The sequence below is a fragment of the Haliaeetus leucocephalus genome, unplaced genomic scaffold, assembly GCF_000737465.1.
Source record: "Haliaeetus leucocephalus isolate CR32 unplaced genomic scaffold, Haliaeetus_leucocephalus-4.0 Scaffold195, whole genome shotgun sequence".
NCBI lineage: Eukaryota > Metazoa > Chordata > Aves > Accipitriformes > Accipitridae > Haliaeetus > Haliaeetus leucocephalus.
The window spans coordinates 11213558-11235664 of NW_010972631.1; the positions used below are offsets into that span (position 1 = coordinate 11213558).

Here is a 22107-nt window from a genome sequence, read left to right on the forward strand (position 1 = left end):
CAATGAATGTCAGTGCTCTTTATCATCATCACTGATGGTCACTTTCAGAACCTTGTTCTGTGATTGTGCTAGAACTATTAAAGGGCTTGAAGCTTCTTGTCCATTGTTGTGGACTTTGTGTTGGCAAGTACAGCAGTGTTAAAGGACAAAATACATTTAAAAACACTGCCACCTTCTCTCTTAATGCAGCTGTAGTGCAATTAACTAAATATGACTTATGTAAATTAGTATGAAGATTAAGGAATATTAGAAAGGAATTTTATCACAAGAACACAGTGTGTTCCTTAGTAATTTCCATTGTTAATATTTCTAGCAATGTGTTTTCCCCCAGGCACCATAAGCATCATCAGTGACTGCAGCAAACCTGTGAAATTCAGCAGAGTGAAGTCAGTGGGACTAGAGGGAATGCCATTCTCAGTAGCTTGTGAAGTTGTCTTCAGGTTTGGCTGAGATATAAACTTCTGAATATGTCCTTTTCTTCTCCAGTTTGTATTGTGAGCAGTTTTCACCAAACGTGAATATGATCGACTGTGCCACTGCAGCAGTGGCACAACAGCATGTAGATCCTGGGACAATGCAAGTTCTTCAGAGAATGTAGGAAAAGGCGTTTTATCAAGCATATTGACAGAGACGAGCATATTGACATAACCTACATCAACTGGAGAAGCAGATTTACTTTCTACAGGCATGCTCTGCATAGCCCATCTATTCAAGCAAGCTCCCCCAAAGGTTTTAAGCTAAGAAATAAAGCCATGTTTTATTCAAACAGCATGTTTGATTATAAGCTTTTTAACAGAGAAAATCAAGGAAGACAGAACGTACACAGAAAGAGTTTATTAACAGTTCTTACCTATTGCACTGTGCAAATCACTGATTCCAGCCATCTCAACGACTTTCTGGCTTGCCTCAAACCCTGTGTACTTCAGTCCTTAGAAAATATTGTCATCAATTTGGAGGCCTGTGACTACTCTTTAAGAGCTGCAAGAACCCAGATCCCTACTGTCCCTGCCTCACCAGTCTCTTGAACCTTCCCCCCTAAACATGAAATTTTCCTCCATCTTTCTCTCATCTCCTTCTATCACCAATGAGAAAATAAACTAGATTCACAGGAATCCACTTTTCAACTCTGCTCCAAAAGAAGTGATAACACTGAGCAGAAAATAACTCAAGTTCCACTGGTCATTAAGAAAGAGCATAGTAGGGCACACAACTGGGAGGAAGGACTAACGTGTTTTGATACTTATATAGGCAGTTCTTGCATTTCAGTGATATAAAATACATGACTTCCTTCTTATCCTGTAGCAAGTATACTTTAACAGGCAAAGACACAATCTCAAATTTTTTAGAGTGACTGTGTAGTACTCTGTTTATGAAGAATCCTCAAAGAAATCTAATCAGTCTCTGACTTTGCTTTACAAGAGTCATATTGTCTCTTACCCTGTGTTTCTTACCAAGGTAGTTTTAAGTAACAGGTTATACACAAAAAATCTATTTAATTCTTGAGCTCCCTTAGAACTGGGTATTTCATGGAGTTTGGTTCACTGTTGCAGCTGTTTATTTTGTTTTAAACATCTTCTATCAACACTTCGGACTTTAACAAATCCTTTGTACCAGCCTCATAAAAATCTTTCAGAGTGAATATAAAGACATATAATTTAGTTTTTCTAAATATCTCCTTGAATATTCCATTTGTACCCAGAATGTCTGTTGGTCATGGAGGCTCTCTGTTAGGCTTTCTATTACTGCTGTCTTTCTAGAGATTTGTTGTTGGTTTTGATACTGTTACTTGCTCTTCAAATTCTTTTGATCCCTCTAGTGTTTTTATATGAATCCATGTTTTCACATTCAACCTACCAAGTCTGCGATGGGTTTTTTTGATTTATTTATAGGGAACTTCAGATTCTAATCTCTGTTTCTTGCTTTCCTTCCCACACCCTCCAGTTTAGCCATGCCAGCTCCCTTTTATCCATTTTCAAGCCCTAATTAATGGTGTACATTTATTTCTCTGTCTCAAATACAGTATCCTTAGATAGTCTCTACTTTTTCTATGAGCATTTAACACCATTTTCCTCTTTTAAGCCTCCTTTTAACAAACTGCACTAATAGTTTCTTTTTTAGAAACAGAGGACAACTGTGGGCTTGTTTTTTACTTTTGTTCCTTCTGCAAGCATTTTGAATCTAAGTACATGATGGCCTCTGTTAGAGAGACACTCTTCAATTCTGAATCAGGACATATAAAATAGCCAGAACCACGGCAAAGGTTGCTTTGCCTTTTGTGTTTTCGAACCTACTGCTCCATGGAACAGTCACTGATCCGACATAAAGAGATAATCTTTAATTATGCTGTGTTGAGCTATTTGCCCAATGTACCATGATAGCATGGTAATCTCCCATTACTCCTGAGTTTCCTGTACTCACAGCCTTTCTGACCTCACCCGGTCACAGTCACAGCCACAGTCATGGTCAGGGGTTTCATGATCTTAGAAAGAGAACCACAATAAAGACGACAGGCAAAAAGAATGGTTTGTTTTGGGTTTTTTTTCCCCTAAGGAAAACCATGACACTTGAAATAAGACATATACTCTTTCTAGAATTTCTTTTACCTCTGAGACTCCTTGGACTGCCTTTTTGGCCGGTTTCTAGTCCTTACACTGGTATGTGTGCATGTTGAGTACACAAAACTGTGAGTGAAGTAAATGAGAGCTGTGTAGGGTGTAACAGGTACACAGGACTGGATTTGAGCAGCAAGGTTGTAGTGGGACCAGGTCAAGAACCACCTTCTGCTCCTTATGGACGGTTTCTGAGGGCTCTGGGACTGACACAAAGAGTGGTGGGGAAACCCACCTGCACCAAATCGTCACCAGACCAGAGGAGCTCATGGCCCTGCTCGGGCATGAGTACAAGAGTCTAGGGGCTGGAGATGTGTTGGGGGATGTACGTCATGCCACAGGGATATGCACATCCTCAGAGACTGCGGCCATGGGCAATCCATACCAGGGCTAGGACATTAAGGAACTGAGCATCAGGAATCCATTAAGCACAGGGCAGAAGAAAAAATTGTGTTACATACAACACCCCAGCCTCCTACAACCACCCTGGAGGAACTGGGACACAAGCCTACAGGAAAGATGGGGAGGGACTTTTTATCAGGCGTGTAGTGACAGGGTGAGGGGTAATGGCCTTAAACTGCAAGAGGGTAGATTTGGATGAGATGTAAGGAAGAAGTTCTTCACCGTGAGGGTGGTGAGGCACTGGAACAGGTTGCCCAGAGAGGTTGTGGCTGCCCCATCCCTGGCAGTGTTCAAGACCAGGTTGGATGGGGCTTGGAGCAACCTGGTCTAGTGGGAGGTGTCCCTGATCATGGCAGGGGGGTTGCAACGAGATGGTCTTTAAGGTCCCTTCCAACCCAAACCATTCTATCGTTCTATGATTCTATATTAAGTAATGCTTAAATGTGATGCTTTTAAACATGCATCAGAAATAAAGTGCGCATGATATCACAGTCCCAGGAAGCAGCAAACATGGGCTGTCCTGCAAGGGAGGGGTGCTGAGAGGGGGGAGTGACAGTGAGCTCAGTGACAAGGGGTACTGTCCCACAGCACCCATGCGAGAAGCACAGAGCGGGTCCGGGGATGGCACTCAGAGCCAGCCAACAGTCAGTGGTTCCCAGGCAGCTCCCCAGTGAGGAAACAGATCCTGAGATCAAACCAGTAATTCAAATATTTGGGTGAGGGTCAAGGCCCAGGTAAGCACGGTAGAAGGTCAGGTACCAGCTCACTTGCAGCATAGCCCAGGTGAGGACCAAGGGCGAGAATCTGAGCTTAAATGCAGCTCCTGAGCGAGGTGGGGGACCCCCAGCAAGCCCCCCCCCTCAGCTCCCTCTCAGCTCTTTTCGCAGCAGTTTGATCCAAAGTCAAAGCCACATCCCACCAGAGCTGACCTCAAACACAGGCGGGCAGTCTGCAAAGTGTGCGTGTGACGTGTGGGGAAGTGGCAAGAGGAGGTTCATTCCTGGCCCCAGCGTGGTGACACAATGTTCCTAAACATTTTCTGATTTATTCTCTTCTTTGATAGATTTTTTTTTTTTTTTTCTGAGAGGCTCTTAGAGTCAGGTATCTTCTGTGGGTATTTCTCCAATCTCACTTAAAATGTACTTTATTTTTGTTGTTAGTATTTAATGTCTCATTGATTGGAAAGGAAACATAATCTTTAAGATACTGAACTGGAACACACATAACTTGGGATTCATTTTTGCTTTTAAATGGCTTCACTGGGGTTCTGCATAAACCTTTCTGCTTTAGTTGTCCTTTAGTACAAAATAGAGCGTTGTGCTGCCTTTCACCCAGCCTTACGTAACTTTAAGAGTTAGAATTTCATCAAGTATCTTACTGTGTGTCCGTACGAGTCCCAGTCTTGGACTTTACTTAGTCTTCATCAATTACATGGAAACATCTGGGGTTATAGATAGGAAGTTTTTCTCCTTGCCTAAAGCAGACCTAAAATATAACAGTTATCATAATCACTTTCAAATTTCATCTCATCATCATTTCATCTCATGACATGGCATCAGCATTTTGCAGATATTTAATTTCTTGGCTGATTTTCTAAGTCATGTATGATACTACTGTAACTCTATTTCATGCATAGCTCATTACTTTTCATACTCTTCACTATATAACTTTTTTTCTCTTGATTTTATTGCTAAGAAACCAATCTTTGTTCTCTCTTATGTTTCTTTTCCATCTTCCCCTGTTCTTTCCATTGCTTTTACAGAATGTATTTGTTTACTTAACATTATTAATTCTAGTAGTCCCATAATAATCTTTCAGTTGCATGAAGACTACTAATGTTTTTTGTGAAGTCAGAGTACCAACCGTTAAAATACTACTGATTACTTATTTTAAAATAGCTCAGTAGTTTTATCCTGTATAAATATTGTGAGGAAGCACAGTTTCTTTACTTTTAAAAATGAAGTTTGTATATGATACCAGAACTGTGCATAATTACATGAATGAAGGGCAAAATATAAGTGGGCAAGAATTCTTCTACATTAGACATGCAATAGCTTTCTTTTTGAAGTGTCTAAAAAGAAAAATAACCTTTTATAAACATCTATTTTAGTAACCCCTGAGAAAATCTCATTATGAAAAAGGTATGTAAAGATGGGTTGCTGAATGTAGGATTTCTAAATGTACAGTAATATAGAGCATAGACTTTTACACCTGATAATAGTGACAGATGTAATAGCACCTATAATGGATATAATAGTTCAACACTGCTACCTTAAAAGAAAAAATGCTAAATGATCCAAACTACACATTTGATAGCACATTATCTAATGGTATCGTTGAACATCATGAGATTCTGAAGATAATGGAATGGTCTCAAAATAGAAAGACTATGAGTATTCTGTAACAAGGCTAGTAGTTTTCGTGCAGATCCATGTCCTTTCTTTTTTTTTTCTGTGGGGAATTAGCTCCCAGGGGTGGAAATACAGAGACAGGCAGAGGAATTAGAAATTAGCATACTTGCCTGGCTGTGGAGCTAGGAGGTTAGAGTACTTCAACTGTTTGAAGGCAGAGTTGGGATTTACTAATTAAATTAAAACTATCCTGGGAGGAGGATCAAAATCTGGTTTCCACCTCTTCTGAGTTTAATATTCTACACCTCAAGTCTGCTATTATTATGACTAGTTAGTCATAGTCCACATTTTTCTGAGATCTTCAAAGGCTTAAGCAGTGCTGGTCATGCTCCTACACAAAGGTCATTGGGACAGGTTCACATGCAAACCAATTTACTAATAAGACAGAGCTAAATTTTAGATGCTTTCATCCCGATTTAGGTGATGATAGGAGAGACTGAATATCAGCCTTTGACATTATTCTGTAATTTTCAACAGCTCACTGAGTCATTTAATGCTCTCCAGCTCAAGGTTTCCACAAACACTGTCTTTCCTGTCCTACTTTGATCTTTCAGCATGGTCCAAAGTATGCTTCAAAATATTTTTTAAGTACGTGGGGGAAGAGGAGAACATTTAATGAAATTATGTAATTAAAGCAGTATCAATCCATGTGCACTATAGAGATAGACCAAGTGTATGTAGGTGTAGAAATATACACATCCACATGTCATTCCACATGCTGTGTAAAAATGAAAACAATATAAACAAATTTCAAAATATAAATGTGATTGTTTATTTTTATTAAATGGCTTCTCTTGTAAGATGCGGTTTATTCTTTACAATAATTTTCTCATTTGTAAATGTCAGTTTGGAGGCCACTATCTTAAAGTGTAAGATAAATATACTGAGAAAAAAAAAGGCATTGTAGAACTAAAAGGGAGAAAAAACATTATATTTAAGGCAAATTAAACTGCTACTAACTCAAAGCTATTGACAATTTCTAAGGTATTAAACATCATATTGTGTTTTCATCATTTTCTGTATGACTCCAAGAATAACCTTCATAATCTTATTTTGGTTTTCTTTCTGTTCTGTAATCACTCATCTCCATGCAATAAAAATTGCCAGATATATTGAAGGACCAAAAAAGACTTTTCTATAAATTAAATAGTCCTGTAGGACTCTGTAGTCTGCTGGCTTTGACTGTGATACATCAAGAACCTCAAGCATATGACTAAGGACCTTTGGTTTTCAGATGTATACTTTGAAAACTAAGGATTTAATTAAATGTTTTGCTGAGTGTATGTGAACATAAAAGATTTGAGGATGTGCTTGTATGTTTTCTTCATTGAAGCTGTAATTCACATGCCTACATTTTCAGAATATCTACTTTTATTATAAATTAATGATAAATCATTATCAGGAAAACATCTATGGTTAAAGCTCATGACTTGAGCTTAGATGTTCTGGATAACTTCTTAGTTTTGCCACAGATGTCCTATCTTAACTTGGTTATCATTAGGTTTTGTCAACAGGGGGAGGGAATATGGAAATCATGCTTTTAAGCTCTTTATCTTCAATACATAATGCACTAAATGAAAATCAAATTTTTAGCAGGAATGAAATAAGAAAAATCTGACTTTAGTTACAGCGGTGTAGTTCTGATCAGTTAATTGGACTCATTCCAGTTTCACATCAGAGTAATTAGATGTAGATCTTGCTTTGTTGTATAATTTCTATTTTTGTAATGGGGGTTTGATATTCAACTGTATTTGGTGTGAAAACAGAAATATTTTTCTCTGTTTGAATTCCTAGGCTGCCATGGAAAATAGAGATGAACCTTAAGGAACAAGTGTTCTGAAGCTATCCTCCATAATGAAGCAGGTGTGAAAGTCAACTCCCATTTGCCAAGTGAAACAATGACTATAAAATCAGCAGTTCGCATGTTCGCGTGCTTTCTTCAGCTATGCGTTGTAAATGGGCAGGTAATATGTGAGAGGCAAATGACTGCTGAATGGCGAGTGGAACCAAAACCTAGTGTAATAAAATGGAAACCAAGGGAAAACATCTGCTCAGACTTTTACAGTGAATGCTGGAACATGAATAAAAGTATTACTGGGGAAATCTCGGAAGAAGAAAATCTCAGTATCCCTCAGATATGCCCCTTACAGCTTCAATTAGGTGATAGTCTCTTCATCTCCTCTGAGCCATCCTTTGAGTCCTATGGAATGAATGTGGTAAATGTGTCCAAGGAAGAATTTATTAACTGCCCTAAAGCTAGTTTTCTTCAAAAGCAGTTGATTTTTGTTTGCCAGATAAGAGGACTGCACCAAGTTGACCCTAACTGGCTTGGTGCTGGAACTCATTACTTTGCAGAGCTTCATAAGAGAGGTCCGCTATTGTGCAACATGGGCCTCCGTCTGAACGTCACCGTGAAGCAGCAATTTTGCCAACAGTCTCCAAATGCACCATTATGCTCTGGGCATGGAAAATGTCTAAGCCATGTTTGGGAAAAAGCATATAATTGCCATTGTTTCTCACAGTATTCTGGAAGATTCTGCCAGAAGTTTGATATGTGCTCCACTAAACCTTGCCACAACAATGCCTCCTGCACTGAGAAATCAGAACTTTCTGGAGATTCTTACGAATGCACATGTCCTCCAAAATTTTCAGGTATTTCTTTTCCCTTCTAGCAAGAAATGTTACATAGATAATACATTTTCCTTAATGGATAATAAAACAGTGAGAACATCATTAGCGAGGTTTTTGTATGATTTGATTGTCCATTGCCACTACCATGCCTGCACTGGGTCTCTTTTACATGTAGTCACTCATAGGAGACTGTGCAGTCATTTGAAGACAGTTTGTACTTGCTTACATTCATGAGTGCATTGTGGGGAAAACCAGAATAAGTTCTTATCATGCTTCTTTCCCACTTAAGCACGAGGCATAGGTAAGTACTTGTGAACTTACAGAAGTAACTGATTTTTGTTTGTTTGTTTGTTCAGCAGTTCAAGTTCTTACACCAAAATAACATAAATCATTTGGAGTAAGCTCCCCCCAAAAGTTAACCAAACTGCTGAAAAACAGCAAACAGTTTTGTTGAAATGAATTTTTCATTCAATCTGCCACAAACCCTCCCTTTTCAGTTTAAAGACCTTTTAAATTACATTAGAGAAACTTTTTAAATCAAAATTTTTTTTTTAATTGAGAAGTCAAACATTTAAGTAGAAGAGCAAGCAAAACAAAGCACTTACTCTTTTCTTTCAGATTGTTTTGCGCTGTAAAGTTCCTTTCAAAAGGAGTTTGCTAAACGTACTGTTATCACCAAATTAAATATTTCACAAATAAAATTCACCTAATTCTATCTAGGAAATATTGCCGTACTTACCCAAAACCCACTGGAGAAACTGAATCTGGGTTTTGGGATTGGACTACCAGAGTGTGCAGCATGATTAGATACATTCTTACCTAACCATTGTCCTGATTTCATGGAGGAAGAAAAGGGGATGAAGGAAATTATGGGTATATTGTTCCTGCATTCAGACCAAAGGGGTTTGGGAATCCTTCAGAAAGTACCAGAATTATTAATTCACATCACAAAAAGGATTGTTGTAGCTCTTTCTGTACTTGTGGTGCAGAATTCCAGCAATGTTCCTTTGATGGACTGCATTTCTGTGCACTCGCAATAGCGATGCTATGCTATGAAACGCAGCTGATGAGTCAGGAACAAGTGAGGTTCATAGAACACAGAAATGAAGGTTATGTTGCATAAAGCTTGCTGTAATTTATTTTTAATTGCTTTTCAAACTGCATAATAATTTGGTTACTAATGCATTTGCAAATAGAAGATTATGCAGGTATGAATAAGTCAATGTTATGAGAAAAAGATTTTTATAATTATTCAAAGTTTAGTAAAGTAGTGGAAAACATTGATGCTATGCAGTACTTTTTCTATTTCTTTTATAATTTATGGGGGCTGTGTAAAATGCTTTGAAAATAATATCAGTAAGTGTCTGGTACTACTTTAATTCAAATTAATGGAGAGATTCACAAGCAATTCTGTTAAAACAATGATCATGCTTAATGTTAACAATAAGCAATGCTTAAAATATTCTGTTAGTCTACATGGGACAATGTTAGCTAATACCATAATTTTGTACTAGCAATACTGGTCCAGTAAATAAGCTGTATGTAAACAAGAAGAACTAGGAGATTAAACATACATTATGGACGTGGCTACACAAGAGTAAGGGAGGAAAAAAGTGCATCCCATAATATGAAGTCTATTAGAAATTTGAAAAGTTGTTGAAGTGTGAATAATGTCATAGCAACAATTCAAGTGGCAAGCATAATTATAAGGTACTTAGACCCATATGCTGTAATAGCATAAACATTTTAAAATTGTAATTTCCAGAAAGCTGCATATTAAGAAAAATTCAGTCAAACTGGACTCCACATAAGAACATCTTTTGTTTGCAATGCTGGAAGAAACTGTAAGCTAGATTCCTGTCAAAAAGAAACAAATATTACAGTACTAATGGCACTTCTGCATTTTAAGCTACATGTGAATTTGTAACTATATGGCAGATGAGGTTGAGCACAGTAGCTCATCTTACAGCAGCTGAATATCTTTCTGTCGTGCTCTAGAACTTCAGTAATTCTGGTGAAAACTAGAGACCAACCTTAGCACAAATACCTATGTATCCATCCACCTATCTATTAAATATAATTTTTTATTTTACATATAAATTTGACATTTCAGGAAAAAATATTAATTTTTACTAAAGTTCAATGTTCCTATTATCCCTTTTAAATAGGTAAAAATTGTACAGAAATAGTTGGACAGTGCCAGCCCCATACGTGTTTCAATGGTAACTGCAGCAATGTTACTCCAAACACTTTTCTTTGTGAATGTGACAAGGGCTTTACAGGTAAGAATCACCTTTGTTTCCTGTCTTATAATAATGGTTTCTGTGTTATAATAATGGTGTCAACTTTTGCTTTATTAAAGCAGTTATTTTAGAGGATTGTTGCATAGTTTGCAATTTCCTCATTTTTTTTAAAAAATAGATTTTGTAAAATAAAATTCAGACTTCCATGTGACTATTCTAAAATACCCATGTACTAAAATAAAACCATATAAATGATAGAAGCTTTTCATGATTGGATCCCATCCAAGAATACCTTTCTTCTATTGGCAGTATGGCAAAGGAAGACTCATAATCACTAACTCACTGGTTCTCAAATACAGAGTTTGCAAGAACAGTATCAGAAGCTCTTGCTGGATGATTTAGAATGATCATGACAGCTGTATTCATAATTTCAGCATCTTTTTAATAGCTGTGCTAGAAAAACAAGATGGGAATAATTTAAAGAGTCAATAATCTCATGATTTAGTGGTATGTCTTGATTAAAAAAAACCCCTAACCTTCAGAAGTTAATCGGTTTACTTATGATATATTGGACAAATAAGATGCTTTCATGAGAAAAGCTTGAATCGGAAAATGTATCTAAAGCCATCCTATTGTAAACACTTTTTCTTGGGGGTCAGGATAGCAGCCAAACCTAAAACACTATTCATTCTTGTACTTCACAGCAGAGATTTACTGTGTTGGTATAAGAGAAGTAGCAATACTCAGAAGAATATTTTTTAAGAATGAGCTAAGCATAAAGCTAGCACTTGCATATCCAGGGACAGTAAAACTTTTAAAAATGTCTCCTTCTTGGAAGCATCACTTATCCCTGACAATCATAGAATATAAACAAATCATTACATTGAGATGCAGAGCTAAAAGAAAAACAAAAAAAAAGAAAAAAAAATAGCATAAGAGAGTTAGAGGGATCCAAGAGCCAATCTTTATTTTCATATTGAAAGACTGAACATTCTTGTTGGCATTTTAGTAAAGTCTGTGTAGAACTATAATTTTCAAAATGGGATAGACATGCTTAATTCTAAATGCCTAGTAAATCTGTTTTATATTACTCTCCTTTTCCTCCTTCACTGTAGAGAGCATTGTGGTCAACATCATCCTGAGAAAATTGGAAAAAAAAAACCCTTTTTTTTTCCAAAGGAGAAAAGTCCACTAGTAAAGTTTTCTAGAACTGGCTTTTCCCCCACGCATGGTCTCTAGCTTTTTGGAACAATTACTCTTGTCCCTTTCACTCAAACTGTGTGGCCACCTTGCTTTTGAAATTTTCCCCACAAAAATCTTTTGTATCATTGCCATATTGACCTAATGAGGGAGACGAAGGGAGGAGACAGGAGGAACACCCTTCCAGATATGGCAAACCCAAACCCCTAATGACATGAAAATAGTTCAATACACTCAACTCTAGTGGATGGCACCAATCATTGCAATCTACTCTCCAGGGTGCTGGTAAGGATTGTGAAGGAGAAAAGAAGACTATGAGTGTGATTTAGCTCCCTTTTTATTCTCCAGTTAGCTAAAAGAAAATGGAGAACCCTTTCTTGTTTCTAAGCATAATAAGTATAATGGGAGGATTTACCTCTTTTTTCCTGCTCTTATATAAATACCCTCAGGTCTTGCTGTAACAGGAAAGTAGGTAAGACATCAGCATACCTTGCAACAGGACTGATTGACTAACACACAGTATAATTTTGCATATATTTTCTGACCAGATGTGGTTGCTTTAAGTCTACATTTCATCCTGTGATCTCGTGTAAAAGTGTTTACTAGCACTAAGGCAATTTCAAGAACAGCTACCTCAAAAAACCCAACCCATGTGAAAACAGACATTTTGCTATGAAAACAGACATTTTTCTATTGTTATTCCATTGTGGCTGTATTGTGCTCTCAGACAAGATGAGTTGCGTGATTATGAATCTTGTCTCTCGAATGCTTTTCTAAGTGTGTGAAGTTGGCAGCAAATTCAAAATGTTCCTCTGTTTTGATATTGAACTTGTGCACAGAAAACACAAACACAATACAAAATTCTGCAAATGATGTTTAAGATTTGATAAACTTTGACATACCTGTTTTCCAAAATGAGGTAAGAGACTGGCAGTAACTAGTTCACATGATCTGAATGAAAGTAGGAAATATTCTTGTCATTGTAAATTGATGAGATGTAAATAAAATTATAATAAAATTATTTTATATTTATAATTACAATTATTATTTACAAGTATTTATTCAAAATAAGTAAAGGTTGCTTTGTCCAAGTTTTTGTGTTCACAATGATAGAATGATCTATTGGACTAGCAGTGTATATGTTCATGTCAGTTATGTATTTTTATTTTTTATTAATTGTTTAGTTCATTCACTGAGCTCTCAAAACACTCTTTTCTGAAACAAAATTTTTAACATAACTTAATAACAAACAGCTAGCATTAGGCATGCCGTTATTCTTATGATTGAATACTCCAATTCATACCAGAATTTGCACCCTTAGGCTTATTAAGGAATGTTTAGGGGAAGGGGATCTGGACGAAACAAGGACAGGGTGGGTATAGAGAGGAAGGAGGTATAACATAGGCTGGTAGTGTGTGAGCAGTCGCTGCTCCAAATCACTGTACTCTATTCATTATTCTTATGAAATCCTTTATTAACTCTCTTTACATGTAATCTCAGTCTCTCCCCACCTGTGAGCGCTGTAAGGTCTAGATGCCAGAAACTGGAGTGATGAAAGTCACTGAATTTGAGGTCTGCAATTGGAGTTAGACCACTGGTGGTAGTGGTCCTAAGGTCCGTGGTGCCAGCAGCTGGAGTGAATGAGGGTATCAGCATCAGCAGCTGAAGGGAGACCACAGATTGTAGGAGCATGTGTCCACAGGGAGTGAATTTAGTGCCAGTAAATGGTGTCAGACCTTGGGTGATGGTGGTTCCCGTGCCTGGTGCCAGCTGGAGCAAGTGGGAGGCCCAGCATCAGCAAGTAGAGAGGGGACCAAGAGTAATGAGGCCTGTGTGCCTGGACATGAGCCACTGGGAAGACCAGAACGTTTATATTTTCCCCTCACCCGGTGCATGCACGTGTAATCCGTTAGCAGACTTCAAGCTGGACTATCTGGTGAGTAGGAGGCCTGGGACCTCGGCATCAATATTCGATGAGCTGAGGTCCCACGCTGCTATTTAAGGGATCCGTGAATGTGCCTGTCCTTTTGAACTAGAGAGTAAGGGGCTGTGTGTTTTCACTAGCGAGCTTCAATACTGACCAGCCAGAGAGGAGGACTGGGATTTGTCTTTTTGAACATATGTTTTATGTGAGTTCTGGTAGCGTTCTGTGTGGGTGTTGTTAAAGGCAGCGCCCTGTCTGTGGGCAGTCTGTGTAGCTGGCTGTGCTAGTGTCCTCTGCACGTGTGCGTCTCTGGCACACGTGTTCATGTCTGCTGCTGGTTGAGCCTCCAAAGAGGAAAGCCACAGCTGCAACCGTTGGCCTGGCACGGAGGGACTCCCAGGTCTCTGGGGGCTCTGGGCTGGGCTCCAGCAGCTGGGAAGGAGGAGAGCTCCTCAGAGTGCGGAGTCCACCACAGGAGATGCCTGTTATATATCCCCTAACAAAGAGGATGCCTCAGAAATTCTGATGGATGTTGTGGTCCTGTTCTGAAGATGCACAGAAAATTAACATGATTCATTCGCAACCAACAGGAAACAGCAATACCTTAACTACCTCTGCAATGGTAATGCTTAGTGTGCTTACCCTAGACAGTGTTTGGTGGATTAAGAGCAGTAGTTTTTCATCTGAATGTGTTTTGTTGAGTCTGGAGAGCTTTTTACTCCTTAGGTGAGAAGATGGGAGGTAGGAGAAGTGATTAAAAACCAACCCTCTGTAGAGCACTTGAGATTATTGGGGTTTTTCGCATATTCCTGTAAGGGAGACCTACATTTCCTGCCTTCCCCAGTGGTCCAATTAGCCTCTTTACAGGCCACAATGAGTTCCCTCCTCACTTGTGGGACAGGTGATACTATAAGAATTAGGTGGTTTTGCTTGGAGCCACTTTGCTAGAGCTTCCATCATCCAGGTGCTTTAGTTTAAAATGGTCTGTTGGCTTAATCAGTGAATTACAGCCAGAGTACTTCAAAAAAGGTCATAACTGTAAAAGGACTTCACTATATATATATGGACAGAAGAATTTATTGTTTGTACAATTAGTGTTTTAACAGCCTAATAGTTCAATTTGTCTAATACTAACACTTATAGCCCAAATTAATACCTAAAGCCTTATTAATAATACCCCTCAAAATATTATACAAAAACGCCTTCCTACTATCTATTTTTTACTTTGGTGTTATGCTCAGCTTTCTAGTGCTCCTCTTGGTCCCAAGACCAATACATCAGTCTCCCTCAAGAAGAGGGGGCAAGACTTGCAGCAAGTGGTCAGCAATCTGAGGTCTTCGTTGGGCGGAGTGTGACGTTCATGCAGAAAGTTTCTCCCCTATCAGTCAAGGGGCCATCTCAGCCTCCTTTTACATGTTTTCCTATCATTATCTGCTTCCTTCTCCCAGGCTGCCAGCTGCAGCAATATTCCCTAATCGCTGCTCAATGTCACTGGAATGGAGAAAGTATGGTCAAGATTTTGGGACATTTTTATGAATGACACTGAAATGGCTGTAGTTCTTCTAGTGTTAAGGAAGGAAATGCATGTTGTATTTAGGGGTTTAATGAAGTTACGATGATTTTTTTAATCACATCACTTTATGTATATTTCATCCTTGTTTCAGAAGTACCATAAAATCTGTGACAGCATGTCCAGAATAAGAGTTTGCATCTCTCCCATGAATCAAGTATCACAAAATCATTTATTTTTTATTATAAAATACTTCCTGTAAAAGAATTCCAGCTGATTCTTTTCTTTGCCCTTTCTACAGCTTATTTTTAACCTACTTTTAAAACAATTTAAAGTAGAAATTTCAAAGTTAGAGTCTGAGTCTCCTCAGTGTCTTTTGTTACATTGAACCTCTGTCATAAACTACCATTCAGTAGACACTTTCTTCCACTGTACTTTCACCATGGTCCACAGGCAGTACTTGTCCTCTCTGTGTATCCAAGTGAAGCAACTTAATGACAGATGGAACTGAGCTGATGGTGAAGAGACTCAGCTCTTCTCCAGACTACATACCTATTCTAGGCCAGAGACCATAATATCTCTCAGTCACATAGGACCCAGATACGAAAATAAAAATGTGACGCCCATCTCCCTGTTCTCTGATCCAGCTCTTTAGTAATTGTTTTAAATTCAGAGTCAGCAAGTTCACAGCATTTCATTCACATCGTGTTTGATGAGGGTACCTTAATTAAGACTATGTTTTCTAGGGGCTTGTGTTTCCAGAGAGTGATTCAGGGAACTGAGGCCCTGAAGAGACTATTTCAGCAATGAAGGAATAGTCTAGTTTGAGACTTAAGGTAAATGCCTTTAAGTTAGGTGGTGAGAATATGTGACAGGGCTTCATATGTTTTGTGAGGCTAAAGCAGTTTAGGCAATTGTTACTCGACTGCTAGATAACACTAGTACAAATAGCTATAATTTACTCTTACAAACACAATACAGATCAATCTATCTTAGCTAGTAGTAAAGAAATATACACAACAAAGGCTTGTCAGAAATATACCAAGTGACATGAATTCGTTTGTCTGACCTAGCAGATTTAAGTTTTCTTAAATGTACCCTCCTGACATGATTTCATTGCACACTTCAGTAGTCTATTTTTCAAAGCTTCCTATCAGTTTTGATAATCTTCCTGCATCACACAATTTTTTTTTGCCTTTATTAATAGAAAAACTTCATTGATTTATAAATAATTTTCATATTTGTTAAGTATATCAACTCAGCATTAAGTATACTCAATCAATATAATGATTGAATATATCTCTGATAGCACTTTACAATGACAAGTATAATTACTCTGGGACAACACCAGATATGTATGTTTCTTGTAGTTTACTGCTAATTACTAAATAGAACAGCTTGAAATGCTGAGCAGCTCAGTGACGCTTTTAAAGGAGTTAGTGAACTTGCACTCAGATTTCCCTATTACTAACGTTATGTCAAGGCAAATTCCAGTGACCTTTCCCATGGTTAAATGTAAATCAAGACCTTAGAGAGTAACTTGCACATTTCACTAACACTCTAATCCAATACGCCAACTAGTAAGTCTTTAACAAAATTAATTGTAACAAATTATTAAAAAAAAATTGGGGAAGATTACTGACCATGAGATGAATAATAATACTTAGTTCCACGGTACAAAGTGGAAACTGCCCTATTATAAGAGAAGTAAGTCTGTCAGCTCTAAAATAACTTGGAAATACAGAGCAATGTGCAAACATTCGTGGGTGCTGTACAGATTTTAAGTATATTGCTTTTAAGTTGCTTTGGGGATGTATGCTTGAGCTGAGATGAAGTGAAGAGTTTGGCTGATGAAACGCAGGGCAGAATACTAAAAGATGACTCAGTTCAGGAAATGTTTTTTTCCTTGTCTCTTTAGTTTTGCAAAAGCACGTTGTTTGTCAATATTGGCAGCAGTGTCATCTTAAAAATTTGGATGAAAAAATGTTTATTTATCACTATCTGTTTACATTTAATTATCTGGGCTTGTAAAAAGATTTTTACCCTAAAATCATGATTTAAAATTTAATTTCTAGATTTTTACAAATAAAACGCTTCCCACAAAATACAAACAGAACTGATTTAATAACTGCTTTATTTTAAAGCAAAAAATGGTAAAGTTATTTTTTATTAGCCTCAAAATTTATTAAAAACTGAGATCCATACTCAGGCTCTACGTTAGTGTCTGTAGAAGATACTTTATATGAAGGCAGATATATAACCACCCATGTTATTTATAATAACTGGTGTGACAGTTTGGTTCAGGATAAAGTAAATCCTGGTATCTCTCTCTCTTTTTTTCTTTTTTTTTTTTTTTTTTTTTCCTCCTGCATTTGAATACTTTTCCAACATCATCTTCTTCAGGGAAGGCCTTTCTTCCCTACAAAATTATTAATATCATACTCCACAATGAATTTCTAACTGAATAATTTTTTTGATTACTTCTATTAAACTAAACCTGTTTATTTTTAAGTAAGTGATTGTGGGTTTTTTAGTAGTTGAAGAAGCGGTGTAATTCTCACTAAATCTTAACTAAATTAAATTGCTAAAGCAATCACACTGTACACTTTAACTGAATGAGTTTGTTGTGAGGTCACAGAACTTCCACTATATTAAGTAACACAATTCTTTATTCTAACTCATGAGCTCCCTTTGTTTCCTTACTACATTACCATCCTGTGCAGAAAAGAGATGATAGAATATAGTAAGGTTTTATGAGGCTGCAAATCAGACTAAATCTTTTGTATCTCCTTACAGACAGAAAGTCTCTTCGCTTTTCGGGTATCTGTCCTTCACTAGACATATTCACTAGTAATTCTTAAATTACTTTTGATTACAGTAATTTCTTTTTTTTTTAATTTTTTTTTTTTTTACAATTCTTCAAGGAAAACAAAAGAATGCATGCACATGGCCTTGCAAAAAGTAGTGAGAAAAAATATTTTATATGTATAATGTTATCAGCTAAGAAATACTGATAGCACTGAATAAGGAATTAGAAAGAATCTGTAAAAGATATTAAAGAATAAAGTGGCTGAAACTCTAGTGTATGATCATCCATGGCAGTGAAATACCCAAATTATTCTATCCCCTTTGCAACCTCCAAGTTTGCTGGTTTTCTCCAAACTCCTGCTAGCCAAAAACCCACAAGTTTTTCTGCTTGATTAGTAGCCTGTTAGTACTACGCTTATTTGAATCACAGAATGCAGAGAGTGCAACTAGTTGTAAGAAAAAAACAACTCTTTATAATAGATAGTTGCAGCTCTTCTCCTTACACATCTCAGATGGTTTATGTTTGAAAGAGGATGATATTTCATCCTCTAATGGCGTCTGGGAGAAGACACACTTGGGTCAGGAGACCGAACAACTGAAGACCCAAGGCTCTGATGTCAAATGCTCACGTGTGTTCCCTGTTTATATGACACCAATTGACTTAGTCTTACATAAGTAGGGATGGAAAGGCTTTATCCTCTGAGAACAGCTGGTGTTCTTAGTCATATCCTCAATGAGCAAAAGTGAGCCTCTTCAAAGATACTAGTCAGTCATCCTTAACATGCACTTTTCACAGAATGGCTAAGCCTGCCAACCCATGTCATGGTCTCCCATGCGAAACGTTGTCATCAATACCAAGTTTGAACTTGCAAGGCTCTGGAGATTCATCTCGCCTAGCATTGGTTTGTGTCTCAGCTAGATGTCCACAAAGTTAAAATTCTTAAATTTAAGTGTTTACATCTAGGTATAAGAGCTAAGTGTTCAAGTACCTATTGCATTCAGTGAATATCTGGTCAACACAAAAGGGAGCTAAGAGATTTAATCAACCAAGTGCCCATGTTTAGAGTTAGCTGAATCACTCTCCAAACTCCACTGACTGGTATTAGCTACTTCACAACCAAAAACAGTGGGAACATGAAGACCACATGCATAGATCTACTTAACCATGTAACCATGCAATTATGTAAATTTAGGTATTTTAACCTGAGAGATTAATTTACCCATGGCATTCCTCTACGGGTCAAAAATCTTATTTTCTTGGAGAAATTGGTCTTAACCTAGATCTTACCCCTAATTATAAGAAGTTTCTAGATATTTATCTCACATGTATTTTCTTCTATCGTAGATATCTAAACTTAGGTAATACTCCTAAGTGTATTAATGTAAACAAGAACATTGTTGTCATGCTTGCTCTTTTCTTAAATACTATATTAAAAACATCTAGAATTTTAAAAGGAAATAAGCTTTCCCTTCTACCTTTTCCACATTGCAATGTGGGCATGATTAACATTCTTTATTAAAAACCACTCTCCATACATTGCATTTTCATGGTTTTTGTTCAAGTGTCTGTGTATCAGCATTGCAATATTCTGACATTACTGCAACTGTGGCTGAAATAGTTCATGGTTGAATTTATAATTTTATAGAAGTATGAATATTTAATAGTTCACTTTTTAAAGATTAAAATCTTGGAAAAGGAAATAAAACCTTCAAAAAATATTTTCATTCTAAGAATCTATTATAATGATGAATTAACCATTTCACTTTATAAGAATGTGTATGCTCTGTGCAAAGTCATACAAAATTCTCTGTACTAGCCTAAAATGTATTTTTAGCTAAAAGCATTTTTAGGATTATAGGTTTAAATTTTCACTTTGAATTTCTCAGCTGTAAATCACATTATACAGAAAAATCCCCCAAAACCTTTATATGCAGAATTACAAAAGATATTTTTTTACTGAATTTCTGTAATCCCCTCTGCCTCAAGGGAGGTAAATTTAAAATAGCAATAATGACAGATGAGATATAATTTGCCCTCAAATATAAGTTTTCCTGTATTAGCCTATCCTCATTAGAGACATCAGAACCATGGACACATCACTTCCAGAGTACAGGTGTACAGAATGGTCAGGTTTATCTGTAGATCCAGTAACTTCCTCCCTCTCTGCCAGGCCGAAGATGACTGCTGATCATGAATAGCTTACAGCTGGTACTGTTGGCAGCAGGAGTCACTGGGAAATAGATCATTATGGGCCTATGAAACTAGAGGAAGTGCAGATTTGTGTCATGCCATATGCCTAAAAGTAAGTTTCCAGTAAGTGAAGACTAGTAGGAAATTAAATATGGAGTAACAGATCAGGAAAGAGATGAAAATCCATGTTCAGTGCTGGCTTACAAGGTATGGAGGATAACATGGAAGACTGGTAAGAGGTAGATGTACTGGTATGGAAGGGGTCAGTAATATAAATTAGAAAGAAAACAGAAGAGTTTCAGTTGTTACTGAGTAGTGAAGGAAAGTAGAGCTGGAGAGGTAAGAAAAAAGAAGAAACTTGTTATGGGGAGTAATTGGTTTAGGGTTGGCCATAGGGTAGAGGTTTGGAAATAATTCGAATGAACTAGCTTAATGTCAGAGCCTGAAAGTGTTGGTGTAGTATCAAAAGTATCAGTTTCAATAGTTCTGTGAAAAAAATCAGACCACCAAGCACACAACAAACATGGACGTTATTGGAGTCAGCATGGCTTCTGTAAAAGGAAATGGTGCCTCACTCGTCTGCTGAAGTTTTGTGAGATCATTGTTAAACATATGGAACGTTATTTCAAGATAGAGAGAATTCGCTCATGCATTACCCAAAGACTATCATCATGTCTGGCTTTATTCAGCATCTTCAACAATAATGTGGAGAAGGGAATGAACAGTTATATCTCCAAGTGTGCAGATAAAATCATGCTCTTTCAGGTAGCCATGTGGCATGCCAAAAATTAAGAACCCCAGAAGAACTGTACAAAACTGAGCAGAAAAAATGACTGATGAACTTCCATGTAGATAAGTAAAGGATAATTCTAGGCCAAGAGGATTTAAAACAGCTCCAAATGAAGCTGATTTTTCAGATACAACTCAGGAAAGAAGTTGATGAATTGCAAAAATGTCAAGGTTGGAAACAGACCTCTTGAGATCATGTAGGTCAAACCCCCTGCTCAAGCAGGGTCAGCTGTAGAAGGTTGCCCGGGACCATGCCCAGTCAGGTTTTGAATATGTCCACTGATGGGGACTTTACTACATCTCTGGGCAACCTGCCCCAGTGTTTGACCACCCTCATAGTAAAGAAGTGTTTTCTGAGATGGAGTAACAAAAGACTTCCTCGATATGTGTGTGACCATCAGTATTTGGATGACTGAATGTGGAGGTAGAGCACATGGCAGGGGTCTTGGTCATTGCAGCTCAGTGGGAGAGGGCTAACAGGGCCAAACTCCCAAGGACAGACAAGGGAGAGAGACACACAGAACTGGGGAAGGGGCTCACTGAAATGAGGATCATGCATATGAGGAAGTTCTCTTGGGATCTAGGGGGAACGAAGGCATCCTCCACTTAGATGCCCTCCACTGCCTCCTGGGTTTTATCTTCTGATGTCAGGAGGAAAACCATCTCTGATTACCTCAGAGACCACCAGCATGGCCACAGACACACGTACCCCGCCCAGCTAGGTAATGATGCACCATGAGTCTCTGCATGGGGTTAGGGGGTAACTGGGAACTGACATAACAATTGAGGAGAAAAGCTGAAATCTGACTTATGAAAGGCAAATTTCTTGAATTGATATATGTGTGTGGAAATACTTCCAAACCTACATAGATTTTGATTTACCACAGAAAAACTTCATTAGAATTTAGGAAATATTTGTAAAATAAAGATCTTCAGTAAATCCATAGATTTCTTACTAATTAAAAAAAATAATCTAATTTCATGTGTACATCATGGTAGTAATCTTTAATTTCCCTTTGGAGAATCTTTTGTCTAGTTTTTTCTTAAAAAAATCATTGCCTGCTTCCAGACAAGTGATTCTTTATATTTCCTTCAGCATTTCTATCTGCATCCTCTGTTTTTAATATATTTGAGATGGCAAAAGGTAAAAAGAAAAGTCCATTAACAACTGGGATGTCATCCAAAGTGAAGGTCTGGAGAAACAAGTAAAGACATGCAATGAAGAAGTAATTATCTCCTTCTGTTTGTTTTATCTGAAGTCTCCCTCACCTATATATAGTTTTCTGCAACCTTTTCGTCCAGAGAAGGAAGAGGTCTTTGCTGTAAATTTATGTCATCCTACTCTTTAGCTGGCATGCCACTGCTTGATTACCTTCTACCTTTTTTAAG

General features: G+C 37.5%; 1 protein-coding gene across 1 annotated transcript in view; it reads left to right on the top strand.

Annotated features, from left to right (window-relative positions):
• Positions 1-7320: 7320 nt before the first annotated feature.
• The window catches only part of EYS (eyes shut homolog (Drosophila)), a 67682-nt gene continuing 52895 nt past the window's right edge, over positions 7321-22107 (top strand). The window contains exons 1-2 of the mRNA XM_010565832.1: positions 7321-8074; positions 10222-10335. Coding sequence (XP_010564134.1) covers positions 7321-8074; positions 10222-10335 — 868 coding nt within the window. The remainder of the gene's footprint in view (positions 8075-10221; positions 10336-22107) is intronic.